The sequence below is a fragment of the Tremella mesenterica genome, assembly GCF_000271645.1.
Source record: "Tremella mesenterica DSM 1558 unplaced genomic scaffold TREMEscaffold_3, whole genome shotgun sequence".
Taxonomy (NCBI): Eukaryota; Fungi; Basidiomycota; class Tremellomycetes; order Tremellales; family Tremellaceae; genus Tremella; species Tremella mesenterica.
Window position 1 is genome coordinate 1,854,890 of NW_006711227.1, and position 23,963 is coordinate 1,878,852.

General features: G+C 44.4%; 6 protein-coding genes across 6 annotated transcripts; 3 read left to right on the forward strand and 3 right to left on the reverse strand.

Moving 5' to 3' along the window:
- Positions 1-6: 6 nt before the first annotated feature.
- Positions 7-2,160, reverse strand: TREMEDRAFT_43444 (uncharacterized protein; the record flags this gene model as incomplete). The annotated part of the gene is made up of 3 exons (XM_007003317.1): positions 7-675; positions 1,042-1,589; positions 1,773-2,160. 3 exons carry the CDS (start codon positions 2,158-2,160, stop codon positions 226-228), a joined length of 1,386 nt encoding a protein of 461 aa, XP_007003379.1. The 3' UTR covers positions 7-225.
- Positions 2,161-2,657: 497 nt separating this feature from the next.
- Positions 2,658-6,878, forward strand: TREMEDRAFT_61417 (uncharacterized protein; the record flags this gene model as incomplete). Its single annotated transcript, XM_007003582.1, has 3 exons — positions 2,658-2,779; positions 2,823-3,324; positions 3,366-6,878. 3 exons carry the CDS (start codon positions 2,658-2,660, stop codon positions 6,876-6,878), a joined length of 4,137 nt encoding a protein of 1,378 aa, XP_007003644.1.
- Positions 6,879-7,176: 298 nt separating this feature from the next.
- On the reverse strand, positions 7,177-8,611 carry TREMEDRAFT_61418 (uncharacterized protein; the record flags this gene model as incomplete). The annotated part of the gene is made up of 4 exons (XM_007003583.1): positions 7,177-7,313; positions 7,386-7,850; positions 7,910-7,923; positions 8,439-8,611. 4 exons carry the CDS (start codon positions 8,609-8,611, stop codon positions 7,177-7,179), a joined length of 789 nt encoding a protein of 262 aa, XP_007003645.1.
- Positions 8,612-10,582: 1,971 nt separating this feature from the next.
- On the forward strand, positions 10,583-15,810 carry TREMEDRAFT_29328 (uncharacterized protein; the record flags this gene model as incomplete). Its single annotated transcript, XM_007003231.1, has 8 exons — positions 10,583-10,879; positions 11,072-11,654; positions 11,720-11,870; positions 12,052-13,482; positions 13,840-14,201; positions 14,518-14,610; positions 14,812-15,229; positions 15,612-15,810. The coding sequence occupies 8 exons, from the start codon at positions 10,583-10,585 to the stop codon at positions 15,808-15,810; spliced, it is 3,534 nt and encodes a 1,177-aa protein (XP_007003293.1).
- Positions 15,811-19,045: 3,235 nt separating this feature from the next.
- Positions 19,046-21,049, reverse strand: TREMEDRAFT_71414 (uncharacterized protein; the record flags this gene model as incomplete). Its single annotated transcript, XM_007003726.1, has 5 exons — positions 19,046-19,075; positions 19,294-19,342; positions 19,512-19,750; positions 20,009-20,195; positions 20,244-21,049. 5 exons carry the CDS (start codon positions 21,047-21,049, stop codon positions 19,046-19,048), a joined length of 1,311 nt encoding a protein of 436 aa, XP_007003788.1.
- A 370-nt stretch (positions 21,050-21,419) lies between these two features.
- On the forward strand, positions 21,420-22,651 carry TREMEDRAFT_29311 (uncharacterized protein; the record flags this gene model as incomplete). The annotated part of the gene is made up of 4 exons (XM_007003229.1): positions 21,420-21,505; positions 21,712-21,942; positions 22,128-22,420; positions 22,479-22,651. The coding sequence occupies 4 exons, from the start codon at positions 21,420-21,422 to the stop codon at positions 22,649-22,651; spliced, it is 783 nt and encodes a 260-aa protein (XP_007003291.1).
- Between the last annotated feature and the right edge of the window lie 1,312 nt (positions 22,652-23,963).

Genomic DNA, 23,963 nt, shown 5'->3' on the forward strand with positions numbered 1-23,963 from the left:
ATATTTACGCAAATCATGCATGTATCACACGATGTAATGAACATACCTTCTCCAACTTGATCAATTGTCCATCCCCACTTCATCCATCCATAACTTTCGTTTTTCTCTCCCACTATTATTCTCATTGGAGTGCTCCTCCCTCTCCCTCTCACACACACTCGACCTCACCCTTCATCCATCTTAAGAGTTTTTGAGGGATATATTTCGTTACTCAATGATCAATCTCTAAGCCTCCAACCCTTTCAAAACCCCAGCACTACGTTTAGTATCTAAAAACAATTCACCTAATTCACCTACATCCTCCAACCCAACTTCTGTCCTACCCATCGTCTTTGCTAATATACTGGCAGGTGTGAGTAATTGTAAAGCGTATCTTAAACTACTTTTCTCTCCTTCATCCGCCAATTTATCTAAAGCTTCAGGTTTGACTGATAAATTTTCCACACGAATCCGAATCTCCAAAACACGTCGGATCTCTTCACGATTGTATGAGACCGTTTTGACGATCATACATCTATCTAAAAGATCGACTGGGATTCCATGTGGAGATATTATATCTTCTGTCCCTCGTATAGTTGTGAGACCTCTGTTGGAAGCGAGGACTACGTAAGGTGATAATGGTGATTCTAATGCTCGGTTGAGATAGGTGAAACATTCCATATCTAGCATGTGGACCTGATATTAGATTTGAAGCTACTCTGAATCTGATGAGAATTTTGAGGATATATTTAGAATGGAAAGTGAAGCTAGAATGGATTGGGATTTACAAGGAGCGAGTTTGAAGGTTTATGGAGATAGTCTCAACGGACGATGGGTATCGGCAAGATAGATAGATAGTTTGAGTGGGATGTTGTGAATGATATCATAGAGGGAATGTTTCATTCGGTATCACGTCAAGTAGGTGATGTTGAGTAAAAACTTCCACATTCTACGTCATGTAAGGAAGAAAAAGGAAGACTGAGTGAGAACGAGTGAAGGGATCAAAGACGAGGAGGGGGGGAGAAAAGAGAAGAAAATGGAAAAGATCAGACCAAAACTCACCTCATCAATAAACAAAACACCAGGTATCAATTCCGCAACTCCTTGTTCAATATACCTATCCACAACTTTATTAATCTCCCTTCTCAACTTATCCGTAATTTCAGTTCTACCACCTTTTATCAATTGTCCCATCACACTCATTATATCTTGTCCACCTTGAGGTCTAGCGTTCGCCATATCCAAATCATGTAAAGTAACATCTTGTACTAATTCTTTACGTTTATGTACATCTCCTTTTGGTAATGGAACATATTCTTCCGCTTCAAGATCATATTCACTCGCATAAGCGTCCGAACGTCCAACACGTTTAACAGCTCCTGTATTGGCTTCGATATAAATGACATCACCAATTACCACACGTTCTTTTTGAATCGCTTCGTAAACTGATGGATCAAGTCGAAGTTGTTTTGTTCCCTTAACGGTTTTAAGTCCGACGATTACATGGGAAATGGTTTTACCATAACCTGATAAAGGATTTTCAGCTTCGGAAGGTGTGAGTTCGGTGACTTCTCCTTCGTATACTTCTTTTGTTTCTTTGATTCGAAGACCTGTGAGTTAGATTGATTTTTGATGAACATGACGCTATGCCATGGCTACAGCAGAGTTCTCAAGCATTCTCCTCTTTTATACGTCTTCCTGAACTTTACTCATATCGGTGATTCAAGTTCAAATCAAGAACATATTGCAGAATATGAGGTGAAGAGGTAAAAAGAGAGTAGAAGTTGACCCACCAATAGCTCTCCTGAAACAACTAGCCAAAACTTCGGTCTTTTTAACCTCTCCAGAATAAACCTCACTCCCTACCATGGCACAAAAAGGTACTTTAGTCCCCAGCTCTTGCGACAAAGCCAAAGCCAAAGCCGTCTTTCCCGTACCAGGAGGACCGACCAATAACAACGATCTACCCGAATATTTCCCAGTTTTCAATAAAGCCAAATGTAATCCTAAAGCTTCTCGAGCGACGCGTTGACCGACGAAACCTTGAGAAGATTCCATTGCTGTCCCATCGTCGGCCAGACCTAAACCCTTGATATGGGAATGAGTCGCTATACGACTTTCACGGAGAGTGGAAGGTGGTGGAGGTTGAGTTATGATTGTACTTGGACCTGGTGCTGACATGGTGCGAGTGGGTCGTATGGGTGAATGGTTCTGAGAAAGGAAGTCAAGTTCGTATGGAAACTATGGAAACTTGTCGAAGGAATATTCACATTGGTTTTCTTTCGATTTTCTCCCAGAATGGGGTTAGGTGGAGAGCACACTGCGAAAACTAAGTCCTTCTTCGCTGACACCCACCTGCAACGTCCAGCATGCAGCATACGACACAAGTCATGTAGTAACCTGTAACATGGGCAGATACGCTCCAAGACACGAGGTGAGTCTCTGAAGGGTATGTATGTAACAGGTGAGGAAGAGAGACGACATCCTTGCTGATGCGTGATGGTCGGGGTTCATGTTCACAGCGTCACCTCCTCGTGTCTCGCTCGTAGAAGTAGTACTGGGTGTACTTACTTATATCTCATTGTCACTGACCTCGTCTTCTCTCTTTACGCTCATCTCCTTAGTCTGAGTTTTAGTACTTCTCATCCTGATCACTTGGCGTCTAATCATCAGCCGCCATGTCAGTCCGCTCACCCCCACTTTTTGCAGGTCAAATGGAAGGGATGTCATCTCGACACACCTCGCCACTTCCAGATCGAAGATGGCTCATACCTATTGAAGATGTGGAAGATGCAACGAGGTGATTTACTCTTCATATTCAAAACCTGTATCACTGACGTCAGACGGATCACCGCCCTGGACCAGCTTTGGCAAGGTTATCAACCACCTACACTCCCCAAGCTCCCTTCCAAAGCTCCCTCATCCCTTCGAATCACACTACAAAATGCAAGGCAACATAGACTATGTGGTCGTACCCACCACGCCGCAGTGACATTCTACCACGCAATCGCTCTGACCAACTCAAACGACATCAACGTCCGACTCGAGCTAGTCGATACCCTTTTCGAACTTCAACTTCACTCTCAAGCCCTTGACGAGGCTCGCCATGCTCTCTCCACCAATGGACAGCTTTTACAAGGAAAGCCAATAGACCTTCGCACGAAACTCACCAGGATGGCTCTTGGCATGCTTGTCATCTATCTTGACGCCATGGTTCACGCTCGTTTTCGGGACATCTACCCAAGGATTCGATTATTGCTCGAGGAGCGAGCAAAGGAGACGGTGGAGAATGAAAGGGTCACAGCTAAAAATACGGAGGATTGGTATTACATCACCTTGTCCCAGGTACGTTATCAACTCAGGCTATGATGATTCACTGATGAAAGGTCATTTTCGCTAAGACTTATTTGCAAACGATCCGACTAGCAGAGACACAATACGAACAGAATGACCCTCCCCCGATACTAAACCACCATCTCCTGAACAACCTCCTCATGTCGAAGAAAAATTTGGAAGAGAGACCATGGGCCTTACACAGCTCTCTTCTTGCGTTGTCGATCGCACAAGGTCTTATATTCTTCCATCACCAAATAGGCAGAGAATATACTTTCGAAAGCCCCGACATCCCGCCGTACCTTCCATCTCTAGCTCTTTTACGCTCTTTCGACGGTTCCTCTGCATTTGACGACGTGAATGCTACTATTCCAAACTTCGACTTGCTTAGTCGTACTTTGGCGGAACACCGTCTCCCCATACCATCAGGACACGCAAACTTCATTGGTACTTTGTTACAAGCAAGAAAAGATCTCGAGGACGATAAATCAATAAGCACCCTGCCGACCCTCATCGCTCATTTGCAGGATATGACATCTCTAGGATTACCGGGATCCACCGACATGGCCCAAGCTGCCATTCAAAACCTGGTTCGAATAGAAGGACATCCGGGCGTAGCACACATGGACCGACTTGTGGAAGCTCCTCGTAATCTTTGTCGAACGGTCCAACGTCTTTCGGGTGCTCTTCTTCTACACGTTCAACTCGAATTATCAACCATGGTCGACCTAAGTGACCGCGGTCTATTTCATGGTGAACAAGTGAAAGTAGCCGAGGATCTCTTTCAAACCATTCAAACAGCAGAGTGTAATAAGTATAAATCCAGTGTCGCATATCACATCGCCAGAGCGTATTTACGAATGGGCGATACTCCGAAAATCTCCAGATCGTCTACAAACCTGTCCAAGGCGTTCGGATGGATCAAACTTTCTTTCCGACTGTCACCCCTTGACACGTCGGAAAAAGCTCAAGCTGCAAAGCTGTTTATCAAAATCATATCTGTTGTCGACCCTCCGGCGGAGGAGATGCAGATCGTCCTCGATGATTTCCTACCTTATGTCAGAGATCGAGTCGAGGAATCCATGTTCATTGTTGATGTGTTCAACATCATGATGAAGCTCTGTGATTATCTTCGACCTCATGCGGTTTCAAAACGTCCTCTGGCTCTCGAACAAATGGAGCAGATCTTGCAAATTATGAAATCTTGCCTTCAGCATTCTTCTCATCTTTCTTCCGAAGTGAAAGAACTTATGGAGTTTGAGTATGAACGAAATGGTCTTTGGGCGAGTCTATGCGTCACACTCACATCAGAAAATCTCGAGTCTCATCTAGCAGCATTACGAGAATTAGAAGATTTAACCTCAGGTTCAAGTCAGAACGAAGAAGGGAAGAAATCTTTCTGGAGCGATATCACCCTTTTTCAAGATTATTTCGATCTCGGACAACTCTACTCTCAACATCGGGAAGAAATCTCGCTTATTCGTCCAATATTGCCAACTGACCAGACGACTTCTCAACACAAACACCCGGGTTTATCCACTCGATCAAGCTCGAAAGACGGTTATCCCAGAAGATCCAGTCAATCTTCTCAACAATTACCTCAAACCACCCTACTGTCACTAAAAGCTCAAAAGGCCTATCGAGCAGCTTCAAACATCGCCAATGTACTTGGTATGACCTCGCTCCGTTTAAGAGCCAATATCAAATTACTCGAAAATTTTTACGACCTTTGGGTAGATTCTGACTGTCCTTCATCAGAAGCGGAAGATCTTTTAGATACATATCGTATCATCGAGGAACTGGCGCAAATGAGTCGGAAGGAGAATTATCCCATTAATGATCATCCTATAAATTCACAAATAGCAAAATCCCAATCAAGTCAATCTCTTCGAAGGATCATCCCGCATTTGTTATTATCCCTCGAACGACCAGAAGAAGCTTGGATCTGGATACAAACTTCAAAAGCCAAATTCATCTCTGAACAATTAAGATTGGATCAAAGGATCCCAGAGAGAATACAACGAGAGTTGAAATCTGATGAAGAGGCTGCAAAGTTGTTATGTGAAGAAATGGAACTGTTGAGAAAGATAAAAGATGCTCCGGGGTATTCAGCACCTTATATGTTACATCAACAATTGGAGATATTGAGGGAAGAGAAGATGAGAGGGAATTCGGTTTTGAGAGAATGGATGGATATGAGAGAAGGTAGGTGCGAAGGGCTGGATAAATTTCTCACAAGAGTTTCTTCTGGTGGGGACTTTTCACCTCCTCGACATAACCTCAATCCGGACAGGATAAGTTTCGTACATTCACCTTCGGATACAAAATGGTTCGAAACACAAGAGAGAATGAAAAGTAAAATGGGAAAGCAAGGGACCGTCGAAAGTGAGGAAAAAGAAAGGACAGTCGTGGCCCTGATCGATTACTCTTTCATCGGTACTAACCTATACATCTTCATCTCACGCGATTCTCAACTCACATACGAACCAATTCCTATCCCTCCTCCTCATCTACCTGCTCCATTTACAACACCTCCACTGGGACCATCCATGCATCATACTACCCTCAAGCGGCAATTCAAAATCTCATCATTCGATATGCTCCTCGAAACAATCTCCGACCCATCCTCTTTCGACGTAGAAGAAGATTTCTGTCCACTACGTAACTTTGATTTCCTCGTTGAACCATTGGAAGGATTCACGAAACCCGATGATCTATTAGTGTTTTGTCCTGCTGAAGAAATGAGAGGTATCCCATTACACGCTTTGAGATTGCGGGAGGGTCTGATGATAGAGAGAAATCCATGTGTTTACACTTCTGACTTTATGGGTTTTGCAAGGTGTTTAGAAAGGGCCAAAAGTCGAGTTTCCCCTTCGACAAGTTCAGGAGGAAGTTCTTCAAGATTGTCTTCTTTTCATACACCTTCATTCCATTCTTCTCTCACAGAAGTCATACCTTTGTCAGATCAAGAACCGTCGTCTACTCTTGTGACACCTCGTATGATGATCACCAACCTGTCTCCCGTCTCGATCCCTCGTTTAGCCCATGATGAAGAAGTGGTGGAAAATTCCAGAGGAAAAATTCCCGAAAGACCAAAATTAAGAGTAGTGACAAGTTCTTTCTCTCCCATGAATACATATCCGAATCAAATACCCCAAGATGATCCAACTCGTTCTTCATACCAAAACGTCAAGTCAATCAATCATCTCTTTGAAGAGAATCAAGTTGATAAATACAGACACGAGTCTTATCAACCAGTCAGGGAGAAGAAGTTCCATCCGGAGAAAGGAAAGGTTATTGGGAAACAACATGAGGAGAAAAGCGAAAGCAAATATGAAAGATACGTTCCGTCGAAGTGGGTTGATCTTGATCTTCAAGAAGATGATATGAGAAATCATGGTATAACAGACTTAGCCCAGGGGATAAATGCAGGTCTTTTATTCGGTGAAGAAGTTACTAAAGAAAGTATGATGAACGTTTTGAAAGATAGTCGTGTGGTCTTGTTTTTGGGGGAGTTTGATGAACATGAGGAAGAGGAGTGTTTGAGGTTATTCGATTGTGAGTGATTTAAAACATCTTATCATCTTTACATTTCTGTATTTAACTTTCACATTTCATTTCTCTCTCTCTCTCAAAGTTAGTATAAACAACAAAGAATCTTGAGTTTGTGGTCATATTCTGTCAAGGGAAGAGGAAAACGAGAAAAACGTTTTTACAAAATGTTTGAAAAAACAAATCATATCATCAACGTACTATTACTAACTTTTCAGCGCCTCTAACAATCTCCGATTTATTTTCCATAACCCTTCCTCATTCTCTTCTACTATTATGTGGTTGTTCAACCTCCAACCAAACTTCTAAATCTCATTTCAACCCTTTCAATCTGATCAACTCCGCATTGATCTCTGGCGCAAATTCAGTGATAGCTTCATTATGGTCTGTGGAACATGATTCAAGTATAAATTTCTCTTCAAAGTTTTTGAATAACCTTACCACTCCTCCTTCTCATCTTACGAACTCACGAAATCCTTCAGACGGTTTGAAATCAAGTTGTCCTATTTCCCCTTACCGACCTTCTGCTTCTACGGATGAATCAACATGTACTTGTTCACCTGAGGACGTGATGAGATATAATACATCTTCTCCGATTTCTCCTTGGGTAAATGGAGATGATAAGGGGAATGAATCAGCGGTTGAGATGAGATCGAGATATGTTTCTTGTTCACCTACTTCGCCTGAAAAATCTGGATATGATATCGGTAGTAGATCGGTTACTCCCACTAAATCAAGATCAAGATACGTTTCTTGTTCTCCGACTTCTCCGACCAAGTCGAGATATGTTTCTTGTTCGCCGACTTCCCCGAACAAGTCGAGATATGTTTCTTGTTCACCTACTTCGTCAAATTCTTCTAAAGATCCAACCAAGTCGAGATATATATCCCTATCCCCTTCCCCCGAGTCCCATTCAGCTGAAGACGATGATTCGTCACCCGCAACGAAATCGAGATATGTATCCCTTTCCCCTACCTCACCTTCTTCTACTGGTTCAAGATCCGCCAAACAGCGTTCCAATCATTCAGGATCAACCGACACTCACTCTGAGGATATGGCCTACCTATCTTTCTCTCCTACACCTATCGATTCCAGACGTACATCCAAATCTCCATCCACTTTCCTCTCTTGTTTACCCACTCCAGTTCCATCTCCGAGAACTTCTCCATCTCCCACACCGGGTACCTCCTCCAATACCTCCCCATCTCCTACTGGAAGATCTCCCTCTACCTCTCCGACATTCTACAGTGCCCATGTTTCTTCAATCAACTTGATCCCATCCTCCAATCATCATCCCCAATCTGACACTTCCGAACTGTTGTTCCCATCTATGAACCAACGCTCCGATGGTCTCGCAGGATCACTTGGTAGAACTTATAACAGTACGAGTAGTGTAGATCAGTCCGAACTTAGAGATTTGTCAGATCCGGGTGGAGTAAGGAAGGAAAGTATGGTCAATATCGCTCGAACGTTCCAACGATCTATCTTGAAATTGAGAGGTGAGAAGAAGACACCGTTTCATTGGGCTGGATACATGTTGTTTGGGTCTCCCACTATGAGACATCGAAACTTACGATCTTGACCCCTTCTCCCCAGTCTTCATTCCCCCTCTTCCACCACTTGTGCCATCTAAACTGTTCTTTCCATGATCGCCACTGCGCCGTACGTCTCTAGTCGATGGATTGTCGATAGGCTGAGGGGTACGAAGGTCAGTCGCCACTGCACTGTTATCGCATAGCTGTTGCATGTTGTATCTTGTAACATGTAAAAGAAATTGATGAATGATGCACCGCTTCATCTCGGCATCCACCTCCACCTCGAACGATCCCATGCCCCGATGACGACGGATGGTTGATGACCCAGTCGTACGATGTCACAAATGTTGCGAGGGATGAAGGAAGCGATGTGACATGCGTCATATTCAATTCCCGACCATGGACCTCATAGCCCCATTTCCTCATGATCCTCTGGACCCGTGGTCCCGTACACCCTCGAGCACTGCGTCGAGAGATGACAGGTATGTAACACTCATCTGATACGAGTAGAAGGGTAGGGGTAAAATGGTAGAAGAATGCCAAGTGAATCAGACGGAGTTCAACTTTTACACCGCCTTATTGTGATTTCTTGGCCCAACTTGGTCATTCCTCATACTAACCTCATTACAGTCCATGAGAACTTGTCATCCCCTCATCTTTATCCACTTTCTCTCTAATCTGTCTCAGGTCGTACTACACTCGTATCACTTACTGTCGGTAGGTTCAAAGTTGAAGTAACTTAGTGTGGGTGGGTGCCAAGAAGTATAGCCAAGAAGTGGAAGGAAATTGCTTCCGTTCCACCGCCACCCTCTACTAACAACCTTACTTTATCCCATCAAACCATTAATCCCCATCTCCCCATTCTCATCTTTGTATAGATACTCTGGTTCAGAAAACAAATGACAAGAGACACAAGATTAATCCGACAAGATCGTTGATATACAACAGAAACCAATTGTCCCCGGAAAAAACTAAAGAAAACGATTAGATTCTCGCCTATTCCGTCTCGTCTACTTTTCCCAAAAGGTAGATTCTCGACACACCGCCACTTGCCCCACCTTACACAGCCCACGGGGAGAAGGTGTACAAACCACTCATCTAACGGTCTACTCGGAAGATAGAAACGTGTTGTTCTCGAGGATCCGATTCATGGGGAAGATTGTCAGTCGGAACGCCCCGTAAAGCGATCTTTCCTGCCCTCAACCTGCGTGGGTAAGTCCCCACGGTTCATCGACCTACCGGTTTGACAACACCTACGATTACACTCTTTCCCAAGGGTTAGAATATCACTTTGATTTGCCACTTATAACCTTTCGACCTATACAGAAGAAGATCACCCCTCGTATTGGGTCTGTCACTTTTTCGTATGAAGGGACAAAGCAATCTTTATCAGACCCCTTTGTCCTTTACTTGATCGACATCATATCTCTTCTCAGGAAAGATTGTAGGAGAAAAAAGTTTATTCTTTATACTCCGGAAATTCTACAGGGAGTCTCGACAAGATGCCAAATCCAATACCCCCTCCACCATTGATAATCACTACCGACCTTGATCCTCCTCCCAACCCTCAACCACGTCAAAACAATGGTAATTCACCCCAGTTATCTCCCATTCCCGTCCTTGGTTCAAGTCTCAGTTCAACATCCGACTCTACACATTTACGTCCTATTGGTCAATACGGTCTAGGACGTGGACATTCACCAACCCCATCTCTCACATCATCATCTGGTCTAGCACCTCCTTCACCTACATTGACCACTTCTTCTGTCCATTTCGAAGATCTTGTAACTCCTACCACTCCTACACATCCTACCACGTTGGCATTGAGAGATAATCATCCTAATGCGGAGAGCGGAGGACAAACCCTAAGAGTTATAGGAGAGAACGAAGATGGTAGATCTAGAGGATGGAGTGTAGGTACATGGTCAACTACGGAAAATTTAACGGAGATAGGAACACCTAACCCTAAAGCTACTGAATTACCTAGACCGATCAGTGTAGCGGAAAGTAAAAGAGGATGGAAACAAAGGATATTACATCCTGTTAAGAAAGAAGCACAAGATAATCAAGACAAGAAAGAAACAGAAGAGAAGAAAGATAAAGCTCCTGTGATGGCTCATATCGATCCTGAGAAAGATACGACTGATCCTACTCCTTTCAAAGAAAAACCATCGAGGTTGGCTATGCTTGTTGACCCCAAAAGTTTGGAAGAGTTGGAGAAGATTGGAGGTGTAAAGGGATTATTGGATGGATTGGGGATTGATGCTCAGAAAGGTTTATCCGGAGGGTTGGCAGAAGCTCAAGCTGTTGAACAAGGAGGAGAAAGTAGGACTGATGGAGGGAATATGGATCATAGGGGTCCTCAATGGAGTGCGAGTTTGGAAAAACGAAGAGAAATTTATGGAAGGAATGATTTACCACCGAGGAAAAGTAAGAGTTTATGGTTACTCATGTGGTTGGCATTCAAGGATAAAGTTTTGGTAAGTTGTTTTATAGTCACTTCTTCCATTTCTCCAACATCACATTTCTTTCCAGGAATACGAGTCGAACGGGATGGCAGAACCTAAACAATATGTCCGTATGACCGACAACACTCAATCTCGTGAGAGGCACGAGTAGTGGAAGTAGGAATATCTGAAAATTGACAACGTTGAGTCCTCACTAACATCCAGATCCTCCTTACCATCGCAGCCGTCGTATCCCTCGCTCTTGGACTGTATCAAGACCTTGGTGTACCAGCCGAATTAGCCTACACTGCCGATTGTCCCCAAGGATGTCCTCAGCCGAAAGTCGATTGGGTAGAAGGTGTAGCCATCGTCGTAGCCATAGTCATCGTCGTTCTCGTTGGGTCGATAAACGATTGGCAAAAAGAACGTCAATTCAAAAAGTTGAATGAAAAACGTGAAGATCGTGTTGTCAAAGCTATTCGTGACGGTCGAGAAGTAGTCATAAACGTTAAAGATGTAGTCGTAGGTGATATACTCTTGTTAGAACCAGGAGAGATCGTACCTGTCGATGGAGTCTTTTTAAGGGGACATAATGTCCGATGCGACGAAAGTGGAGCTACAGGAGAATCAGATGCTATAAGGAAATTCTCATATGACGAATGTATACAAGAACGTGATGGATTAAAAGAAGGACAGAAGGCTAAGAAAGATTGTTTCTTAGTCAGTGGAGCTAAAGTTCTGGAAGGTGTAGGTGAATATGTGGTGATTTCGGTTGGTATATCGAGTTTTAATGGAAGGATCATGATGTGTGAGTTTTTATCTTTATCAGATTTGTCTTTGTGAATTTGTGAGTTTAGGACTGATAATATATAGCTATGAGGACAGACTCGGAGAATACTCCTTTGCAATTGAAGTTGAATAATTTGGCGGAATTGATTGCCAAGGCCGGTGGAGGAGCGGGATTGTTACTTTTCATTGCCCTCATGATACGGTTTTTCGTTCAGTTATCGACTGATCCTGATCGGTGAGTCATTCACCTTCCTTTCTTTCTCTGCCCGTTGGCATCATGGGGTCTTAGTCAGACTCGTAGAGATTTCGATCCTATCTCAAAGTCCAAAGCCGTTGATATATTCCATTTTTTGTGACGAGGAAAGTGGCGCGGAGGAGGCGAGATGAGTATGTAAAGATTTGACGACTGACCCCAGATCTTCCAATGACAAAGCCCAATCCTTTGTTCAAATCCTCATCATAGCAGTCACCCTCGTCGTCGTCGCCGTTCCAGAAGGTTTACCTCTTGCCGTTACTCTCGCCCTTGCCTTTGCCACAAAACGTATGACCAAACAAAACCTTCTTGTCCGTGTTCTCGGATCTTGCGAGACGATGGGTCACGCTACTGTCGTCTGCACGGACAAAACTGGTACTCTAACACAAAACGTCATGTCTGTCGTCGCTGGTTCCCTCGGAGTTCACGGTAAATTCGTTCGTAATCTTTCCGACAACGCCTCACGATCCAATGCCAACGAATCTGATTTACCCATCCGAGAAGATTTTTCCTTCGACATGGCTGATTTCAACACTGTCGCTTCTCCACAATTACAGACAACACTCAACGAAGCGATCTGCATCAATTCTACAGCTTTTGAAGATAAAGACGAAGATGGTAAACTCGATTTCGTGGGTAGTAAAACGGAAACTGCATTATTACGTTTTGCCAAAGAATTGGGTTGGGCGGATTATCGAAAAACTCGAGATGATGCTGAAATCGTACAAATGATACCTTTCAGTTCCGAACTCAAAGCTATGGGTGTTGTTATCAAACAGGATGATCATTGGAGATTATATATCAAAGGTGCTTCTGAAATCTTGATCAAACAAACAACATCTCATATAGTCGTTTCTGATTCTTCACCTGATCATTCACCAAAACCAGATCAACCAATATCTACCATACAATTCACCCCTGATACAATATCAAATATCAACAAAACTATAATTTTTTACGCTTCTCAATCTCTTCGAACATTAGCATTATGTTATCGAGATTTCCCTTGTTGGCCACCTCCAAATTCTCCCGATAGTCCAACAGATGAAGTCCCATATTCCCTCTTAGCTAGAGACTTGACATTATTAGCTATAACAGGTATAGAAGATCCTCTTCGATCTGGTGTACGTGAAGCGGTTCAACAATGTCAACATGCAGGAGTAGCGATCAAAATGTGTACAGGTGATAATGTTCTCACTGCTAGAAGTATAGCCAATCAATGTGGAATTTTCACTCCGGGTGGAATGATAATGGAAGGACCTGTATTTAGAAGATTATCAGATACGGAAAGATTAGAAGTAGTACCTAGATTACAAATTTTAGCAAGATCAAGTCCTGATGATAAAAGATTGTTAGTACAAACTTTGAAGAATATGGGTGAAGTTGTTGGTGTTACGGGTGATGGCACGAATGATGGTCCGGCTCTGAAATTAGCAAATGTTGGTTTTGCTATGGGTATAGCAGGGACAGAAGTCGCTAAAGAAGCTTCGGATATTATTTTAATGGATGATTCTTTTTCGAATGTTGTTTTGGCTATTATGTGGGGGAGATGTGTAAATGATTCGGTGAAAAAGTTTTTACAGTTTCAGATTTCGTGAGTTTCTCATCGTCTGTTCTACCTCATCATCAACTTGACTCTCTGTCTCGCTAATTGGTCTTACCCTTCACTCTTGTCATACTTGTTTCCTTCAACCTTTCTATCAAACCTGAATCTCATGATATAACGTCATATCACATTTCATTCAATCGTGACCTTCACCAGAAAAACGTCCAACAACGACCAGCTGGCATTTGAGAGCTAGTGGACTACCTTCAAGACCGCTCTTCTGAACTTCACACAATCCTACCTCATCTGTACCAATCATGAGCCGTAATCGGATGATGGAAGAAGCGGGCCCAGAAGAAACCCGAGAAAGATAAACAAGGAAATGATCAAACAACTAATCTCCAGAGTCAACATCACAGCAGTAGTCATAACTTTCGTTTCCGCAGTAGCATCAAATTCCGAAACTTCCGTCCTCACAGCCGTCCAATTATTATGGGTTAATCTCATAATGGACACTTTCGCGGCTTTAGCATTAGCTACAGATCCAGCTACAGTAACTTCATTAGATCGTGCACCCGATAAGAAATCTGCACCTTTGGTCAATATCGCTATGCTCAAGATGATCGTCGTTCAAGCTACTTATCAAATCATCGTTTGTTTGGTATTACATTTTGCTGGAAGATCAATTTTGAAAATGGATGATTCACCGGGGAACGATTCTCTGTTGAGTACTTTGGTATTTAATTGTTTTGTCTTTTGTCAGATCTGTGAGTGTAACCTTGTTTATTCAATTATATCTTTTTATCTCTTTATCTTCGTACCACCACACACGCTCGGGTATTCATGGATTTTCTACCTCGTCTTCTTCGGAATCATATCTTCATTTGACTCGCCCACTTTGGCACACATATTTGCCTACAATGGCCATGTCAGCACAGGGACAACGTGGATGAAAACTGCAAAGTTCACTTGTATGCGCCCAAGCACGTCTTCTTGGCTGAATGGGTGAATAAATATCGATGGGAGACCGAACTGGTATTCTTTTAGATACTGTGAGAATTAAGAGACGATGTTAACGAACAGTCAACCAGCTTAATTGTCGAAGATTGGATAGAAAGTTCAATATCCTCGAAGGTTTTTTTAGGAATTATTGGTTCATGGGAATATTCCTTATCAGTTCGTCCCCTTCGTCTTCTCATCACTTCACGCACACTCAATTGTCAACATTTTACAACGAGCTTTTCTACCTACTCTCCTCCTTGCTTGGTACATCCCGTTTCTCCGTTCTCTCCATCCATCATGACCCTTGAACTTGGCCAGGACACTGTGTATCTCGACCTAAGTTAAGAAACACAAAGAGAATCCACTGACATTCAGTGATCGGTGGTCAAATCCTCATAGTTGAAGTCGGTGGTGCAGCATTCACCGTAACACGATTACACGGTCGAGAATGGGGTATATCATTAATCATAGGATTACTTTCTTTACCTATAGGAGCTTTGGTCAGATTGATACCTGACGAACCTGTCGAAAGAATTTTGGTAAAATATAAACTTTACCCCGATAGGAACAAACTTCCTACGACTTCACCTTTGGCAGAAGAAGAGAAATACGAATATAACCCTGCTTTAAGTAGAGTAAAGGATAATCTCAGCACTTATGCTAATATTCGCGGAGGAAGATTGAGGGCTTCTTCTATCGTTGCGAAAAGTAGATCGGCACAGATGAGAGATGCGGATATTACTTTACCTAGTTTGTTAACTATGGTACCTACTTTGATTGGAGGTGCAGTCGGGTGAGTCGTCTTTCAAATTCTTCCTTAGGCCCTCCCTCCCACTCCTCTCCCTACCACTCCCGTCCCTCTCACTCCCCTCCCTCTCACTCCCCTCCCTCCTACTCCCCTCCTCCTCTATTCAATAATACTAAAGGCGACCTTCCTATAATGTACACGAGCGTTATGTGTTCAATCTGGTGGTGTTCAAGGTTGTCTTTCACTATTTTATCGCAGTGTTTCACATTGTCCACATCGGTCATTTGTCTATCCACATGTCATCACTACTTGAACCCATACACTTGAGATCATTATGAAAATCCTCTTGCGATCCCCGTCCTCCAAATTCGGTGTTGAAGTGGTTGCCAGAAAGATGGAAAGATAAGAATACATCGCTGACTACCAGCGCCGGCGCACATTGGCTACACGCTTCCCGTGCAGGTCTCTCAGATCCCGCTCAAGATCCATCCCGATCAGCCGCGGAACTCTTTGCTGGAAAGGTACAATTACATCCCGATACAGATCCCAACGATCCGTTGTACGATCGTTTTGCCATTCAACGGGAACATACTCGGACGCCCAGTGGGACTCACCTGACGGTTTAGTCCATCGAGATTATCTACCGAAACAATACACTGTACCCCTTTCGAAAACAGCATACCTTCTCATACCGACATTCCACCTCATTCTCGCTGTCAATCCTTCCTCACTGACAACGAGATTCTCCTATATCGACACTTCTTTCTCCCCGGCGTTCAACTCAAACATTCTTTCGGTCTCAACACGAATTCTTCCTCTGTCCTAATATCCGACAATCCCCTCATTCTCCAACACTTCCTCATCCCACGGTGAACATCCTTCTAGCAAGAAATTCATTCTTCTTTCTCACAGTCGACATCCTTCTCTCCTTCGGCAAAACCATGACATAACGGACAAACCCCCAAGTCCTCCACATGGTCAAACTCGATTGACAACCCGAAATCCTAACAAGCAGATCTGATACCCATAACCCTACCTGTATAAAGCATCGAGAAAATGTGTAATATCGGACTCGTGTAATATGTAGCATCTCCGGCATTTAGTTTGCAACCCTTATACATGCATGCATCGGTCAAATCTCATTAACATAGAGAATGGTTGAATTGACAACTTCACCCTTCATGATCTCTTCAGCCATTCTGCTTTCATATTGAAAGAAGTCCAATAACTCACCCACTCCCAAAACACGGTTTGACTCGGGTAGGATATAGCATGCATGCAAGAATCCGGTCGCAACAACGTCTCTGACAATTAACAAACCACGCTGACGGATCAAATCAAGGTACGTTCCAATTCCGACCACCAACATACATCCATGAGACACAAATGAGTCAATGAGTTATGACCCATAGTTGCAGACATTCCACGTGTGCCAAAACGAACCTCAGTGTCCTGTTCGTAATTGATCAACAGAAAAGTGCACATCATCACTCTGTACATGTAGCCATTTGTGACATTTCCCGCCGTTTATCAACCACACACGGGGACAAAATGAAGCCTGTACAAAGCATTGAGAAAATGTATGATAACGGACTCATGGATCGTGTAATAGCAGTTTGCATTCTTTCTTTACACATGCATGCATCGGTGGGAACAAACCACTTGCACGCAGGGCGGATCGACTGCAGGGTCGCATTCCCATTGACAAAACCCGTCCTGATAGTCCCATTATTTTCTCAGTGGCTTCTACATTTTCTCCCACTTCCCTTCTGAACACACCCACTAGTGCTAACAATCACCTTAGTTTCACTTCCAAAAACCATTATTTCCTTACCTCAGTAGTATGCATAGGGAGGAGCAAGAATAGATGTTCCTCTACGATCTAGTTTGATCGTGGCTACCCCAAAATGTGAGGGGAAGGAACATGCATTCACCCCGTGGATCTAAGAGGCCATGAAATAGTGGTTCACTTAGCATGTTTCTGATGCTGGGGATGGAGTCCAAGACGGCTTCACGGATCGTCAAGAGGTGTGGAAAGAACCACAGGTACATCGGGTTCCAAAGAAAGACGACTTCCACTCAACGAGCGACCACAACCTACAACAAAGAACAAAGAACGAAGACGAAAAATATTCACTCCCTGTCGGAGAATCGAACTCCGGTCTCCAGCGGTCGTTACTTTACGTAATGACAAGCTAGCATACTAGCCGTTATACGAACAGGGAGATTCTTGCTTATCTAACGCTTCAAAAAGCCATTATATAAGGATGTATGGGCACCACTGAGTGGAAGGAAGATTCTGCTTGTTTTCTTCCCATCTGAGTCTCGAAATGGAATGTTCACATTCGTGTAGTCAGGATGTAGTATAGACGTCAACATTATGAGCAAAATACAACCTCCGCCAAGTGTTTCACATTCGTCTAGTCTGAGTACAAGGCGGTCCTTGATTCGATCTGCCCCCGCGCTGTTTTTAGCCTTTTCTGCGATATCGCCATATTCCGGTGAATAGCCTCGTCACCAAACACTATGAAGTTGGAACCATCTACGAAGTGATTTACCTGTCGTGAAATACGAGGAATTGTAGATTCCCGTCACGAGAATCAACACAACCAAGCAGACCATCAACTGTGTTGTCCTTTGTATCGACTACCACTTGCCATACACTATCTGCAGTACATCCCACATATTCCACAGTAGTTTTGACAGTGTTCACCACAGTGTCTCTGCTTGCTTTAAGCGAAAAGGATGAGGTGGTGAAGGGTGTCCAAGAGAATTGAAGCATGGTGATGCGATCATTGTTTGCTGATCCAGACCAAGCAGTTGGCCATCCTTGACTTTCACACCAGTCCATGATGGCCTGCATCTGCCACGCATCAGCGCTTCCGTCTTCTAAAGCTTCTTTTTTCCGGTGTAGTGTGATGAAATGTTGTTTCCCAACAGCAGAATTGTTTCCCTCTGATAGACAAAGTCTAGATGTATCAACAAGAATACGGTTGCTGGGGACACCGCGGGAGACACGGTTGCCGGAAGCGCGGTCGGAGTTGGAAGAGGCGGTAGGAATAGAGTAAAATGACCTTCCATGGCCTCAACCATCCTTCCATGGCCTCAACCATCCTTCCATGGCCTCAACCATTAGACTTGTTTTTTCAAAGCGATTTGAGGAGTGGAGTGAGGGAGAGAGTGTAGCTTGAATGCTAGGGAACGATCCCAATCTGGGGGAAAGGGATAGTCTTCTTTAGTTTTGAGCCAAGAGGCATTGAGTGGGTAGGAAGGGGTCATCTCGATATCGACCATATCAAATGTTATCAATCGTTGACTTTTCCGACCGATATGTGTCGCTTGACAAAGGATATATGACCGAATTGACAGGCGGGGGCGTACGTCAAAGAATGTTTTGGCGTGGATCGATTTCTCCGAGATGTATTGATATAGATCAAGGTGATATAGCCTGATGACAGCTTGGGGACGTACGTCTGAAGTTAGCTCAGTTTGGAGATGGCTCAGTACAGTCTCCCTCCCAGGAATATGGATCAATTTCCAGTAGAGTTGTGTCAGTTGAGCAATCAAACAAAGGGGAAAAAAGTTGCATCATTCATCGATGGGTATCTCAAGTATTTCATGGTCGTGAATGAGCTTCCGCGGAACGCCTTTGTTATCTCTCGTTGGGTTGTCGATCTAAGCTTTTGAGAACATGATCAGAGGGGAATACGAAGGCATGCGTTACAGTCAGGAGATGGGGAATTTTGAGAACATCGATTTGGGGTTTTGTACAGATCATAATGACTTCATGGGGTGGATATCAAAGTGAAGAGAGAACCACAAGTAGGGAGTGTTGAGAGAAGTATGTGTAGGGGAAGATAACTAGCTCGGAGCGTCCAGGACGATTTCCATCTGTTCATTAGCATCGTTTGGATTATATGCGTGGGGGCGGGAAAGTTCAGTCAGTGAGGGGTAGTCGGGAATGATTAGCAGATATGGGCGACGGGATGAAGGTTCAAGACGGTGGGACGCTTCGGATCAAGAAGAAATGTCCGGCAGCTGGAGAGAATGCAAACTTGATACGGGTGGTCAATGAGTGAGTGCAGAGTAAGAAAACGGGAGATACTGACAAATTCATTATAGTCAAACGTTACTCTTCCTTCACCTCTAACATCCATTCTGAATGTCAGCACCGCTTTTACTCATCACTTTCGCCAAACGAGCTTTCAGCACAATGTACACGGATTGTGTAAGGAACTGACATATCTCCCTGTACAAAAGTGGAGTCGGCACAGATCGCATGTCAAGTGAATATTGATGACATGAAGATAAGGGGAAACCGACGTACCGCCTAAACGCCTCTGTGTAATGTTTCACAGTCACGCAAGCCATCAAAAACCTATCGAAACTGATCCCCTTCATCGGTGGTTGACCCGGATTGGGAGGAGGGGCATAACGTTTTTCCAACTTTCGAACCATCTCCGATGGGAGAGAAAAGCCGAATCCTAGCAATGCCGAGTGAAGCTCTTTGCGGTCTATGAGACCGGAGTTATCACGGTCGAATCGAAGGAAAATCGCGTGCCAATCCTGGGAGTCAGCAAGATGAACGTGATATTGAAACTTTACACCCATATGTTTGAGACGGACTGTTGAGTACTATGCAAGGGGTTTGAAGGAAAAGGTCAACGAGAGCTGTAATCTAATGACAACGATAGGGTTGGGGTCACCAGAGCCGGTGGGATCGACAGCTGAGATGTTGAAATGACAAGTGATAGGGGAATGAGGGATTATGTGTGAAGTTACATGTAGAGGGGCGAAATCGGGTAGGAAGATAACTTGACTCACCTTGATATACCTATACAACCCCTCAAACTCCTGAAAATTGATACTCCCACTCCTATCCGTATCAAAGATATTCATGAGCATCTTTACACAATCTTCCCTCGCTTCCATCGTTGCATCCTTTGCCAAAAGTTTCTGCAGATCATACGCGTTCAATTGGCCCGTTCGAGAACCATCAAATTGTTCAAACCTACCCGTCAGAACAACACACGAGGCAGGAAGATACGTCATTACTCACAAAATCTCGAGTTCCTGTTTCGGCGGCTGATCTGCAGGAGGGGGCGAAACGACTTGTTGCGGCTGTTGTTGTTGTTGAGCCCATTGTTGATTGGGAGGTGGGACCGCTTGTTGACTCCATTGAGGAGGAGGAACACCTGCGCTTCTAGGAGGGGCTGGTCCAGGTTGTCCTTGATTAGGATTATAACCGCCCGGAGGACCTGAATAACGTTGTTGGGGACTTGTATAACCTTGTTGATATCCTCCCGGAGGTCCTTGCTGTGCGGGGGGACCGGGTGGACGTTGAGTGGGATATTGCCCAGGAGGGTAAGGATTACCGTTTACTGGATTGGGAGAAAAATGAGTTTGTTGTGGTGAGAATTGAGATCGAGGAGGATTTTGACCGGGAGGTAATTGTCCTAGTTGTGGAGATTGATTGATGGAAGAAGGACGACCAGGTGGAGGTGGTCCACCATAAGGTGGATAACCTTGTTGAGGAGGTCTGGGAGGTCCTTGTTGTTGTTGGGGTGGAGGTTGTTGTGGTTGTTGACCTTGAAGCTTCTTTCTCTCCTCCTCTTCTTCTTTCCTAGCTGTCTCCTCGCGTTTCTTTGCGTATCTCTCTTCATACCTTCTTCTGGCTTCATCCGACACGCTGCCATAAGGCGAAGGGGTCGCCATGAGAGGACCTGATGGGGGCATCTGCGGGTTTGGGGATCTACGAGGAGTTGGATTTCTTTGTGAGGGAGGTTGAGGATTTGAGTGATCGTGTAATGCTTTGTCGGCTGTTGCAAAAGGAGAATCACCTGAAGATGGTCTACCCAAGTACATGTCAAAAGAGAGAAGAAGAAGGGGAAGTAAGGGGCTGATTGATGACGAGCGGCGAGGCAGGGGGAAGATGTTGAAAGGGGTGTGGCTTCAGCTTGGACCTCCGGGATGACGGGGATGGGGAATTAAAATCGTCATTTATTTAATTATAATTAATCCCATCAAGGTATGACGATACACGCTCCTCTCCCCTCGCAACACACCCTTCCACCGCTTTCACCCCTTCTGCTATTTACATATACACTCGTGCCCCATCATACACTTGACTCTTTCTTCTTCTACACATTCTCAGCGCTCTAATCATCTCTGAAAAGCTTATAGACTCGAATAGAGGTCGTTGAGTCACACTCCAAGTCTTCTTTATCCCCCCATCATGGCCGTAAGTCATGCTCCACAGCCTTGCTTCTCTGCTGACATTCATCAGACAAGAGACCCCCTTTCAGGTCATCTAGACCATCTGTGAGTATCATTATTTTCTATCGTAGCTGTGTTTATGCTTACACAACTCTTCTCTCAACCGACCGTTCCACCTACGCTCACTCCTTTGTCTCCTTTCCCGTCGCGTGACATGCCCCGTTCTCTCTTATTCCGCACGTCCCATAACCACGTTGTCGTCTCAATCCCTCTTTCGTCGTGTGATATGGACTACTGGGTTGGCTATGCAGAGATGAATCACAAACAGCCGCTTTGGCCCAGTTCAGATCCGAACTCGTCGCTGAGTCCCTCATTCCTGCCGATACCGCCGCCTACGCCGAGAAAATCGGTTATGATCGATATGACGACCAAGCACTGCTGCGGTTCCTCCGAGCGAGAAAGTTTGATCTTCCAAAAGCTAAGATTATGTGGGCTGCGAATGAGAAGTGGAGAGCTGATTTTGGTGCGGATGAAATAGCTGAGTGAGTCATCATGTGTGTTGGATGAACCCTTCGCTGACTCAATTCCTCCCTGTCGAAACAATTTCCTTCTCCTACTTCACACACGTGTCAACCTTCTCTGCTCCCCCATCTTTTCCTCCTGGTGCGACTGTGTACACCACGCGAATCACTCTTCCTCTTCTCTCTCATGTGACATGGGCGAGTAGGAACGGTTTCGACTACCCTGAGCAATCCGAAGTGGACAAATATTATCCCCAATACTACCACAAAATCGATCGCGAAGGTCGACCGATCTACATTGAACAACTTGGAAAGCTCGACATTCCCAAACTATACGCATTAACGACACAAGAACGTCAACTCAAGCATCTCGTATCGGAATATGAAAAGTTTTTCAAGTATCGTTTACCTGCTTGTACCAAGGAGACGGGGAAGTTGGTAGAGACTAGTTGCACAATCTTAGATTTGTACAATGCGGGGATATCAAGCTTTTACAGAGGTTCGTTTGCCCCCACATGCCACTGAAGGCAATCGTGTGATCGATGCTGATGATATAGTGAAAGACTACGTTTCGGCGGCATCGACAATCGGTCAAAATTACTACCCAGAGACTATGGGACATATGTTCATTGTCAACGTGGGTGGCATCTGCATCAACTCCACCACTCCTCTCTCATGTTACCGATCACCCCATCCAGATCCTGAGCTCAGGCGCGTCCCGGTCACATAACGTATCACTCCAGTACTTCTCCGTAGCATTTGTAAGATATTCACTCAATGCTCTGCTTTTCTCTGTTTTTGTACCGTCAATCTCAATGGAATCATCCGCTGACAGCAGGCACCATACCTCTTCTCCACAGTCTGGTCACTCATCAAACCTTGGCTCGACGAAGCCACTGTTCGAAAGATTCACATCCTTGGTAAAGGGTACAAAACCGAATTGATCAAGTACATTCCGGAAGAGAACCTACCAGCGGATCTGGGCGGGACGTGCCATTGTAAGGGAGGATGTAGTCTGAGTGATGCGGGACCTTGGAATCCGCAAGATCAAGCGTGAAGATGATGGTCCTATCCCGAGTTGTTTGAGTCTTTGAGGAGATAACCCGCTTGACGCAATTTCGACATGAAAGTAAGTAGACAGTCTGATAAACATCGGCATTTGGCCATGAGTAGGAAGTGAAATGATGACCCCTGTAATGCATCCCTCTCCTTGAATATATTGATATACTGATGCGCTTATAAGTAGTATTGACTCTACTCCGCGGTGAGAGATATTGCCTAATTCGGGTCGAAGGGTCACATCCTTCTAGGACCGGTGACGGAAGAGCAACTGTGCGAGCTTGACAACAGGAACACCGAACATTCTGCAAAATGCTTTTTTGGCAATGAGATCGCCGTCGCCAAGATCGTATTACTCCACTCGCTCTAGCTATATTCTATGTATCAATCGCCAGTATCTCTGACCCTTGATGGTTCCTTGAAACCATGAAATAATAAACCGAGGGAAAATGTTCATTGTTGTCAAGACGAATTCTAACCTCGGACATGCTTCATTTCACCTGAAAACAGTTTGTCAAGAGGACATCTGTTACTTTAAGTGAACTCTCACACATCTTGTAACAAGTTTATGGGGAAACAGAAGAACCATGTCAAGTAGTCTAGTGCTCATCTTGACCAAACGCAAATATCATGAAACCATCTTGAAGATTCAACGATTGTTGTTGGTACCTTGAATAAGCCCATCGGAAGAAAATTCTTGAACGGATATTTAAACACGGGTACACGGAGGGGCGACCAGATGGATGATTGAGGGGGCAGGTGGGTGTCACGAACCATGTCGTAACATCCCTGACAACCACCATCACCGAACCCATCCATCGTCAACCACCACCACCCGAACCACTAAGACCGACTACGACAAAGTCACGAGAACCTAGGGAGCATTTGTCACAACAACCCCGACTGGCGGAGAACTACGGCAAAGTTAGGAGAAGGAGACCAAGGGATACAGGGTAGAGTGGAGGAAGTAAGACGAAGTGCGG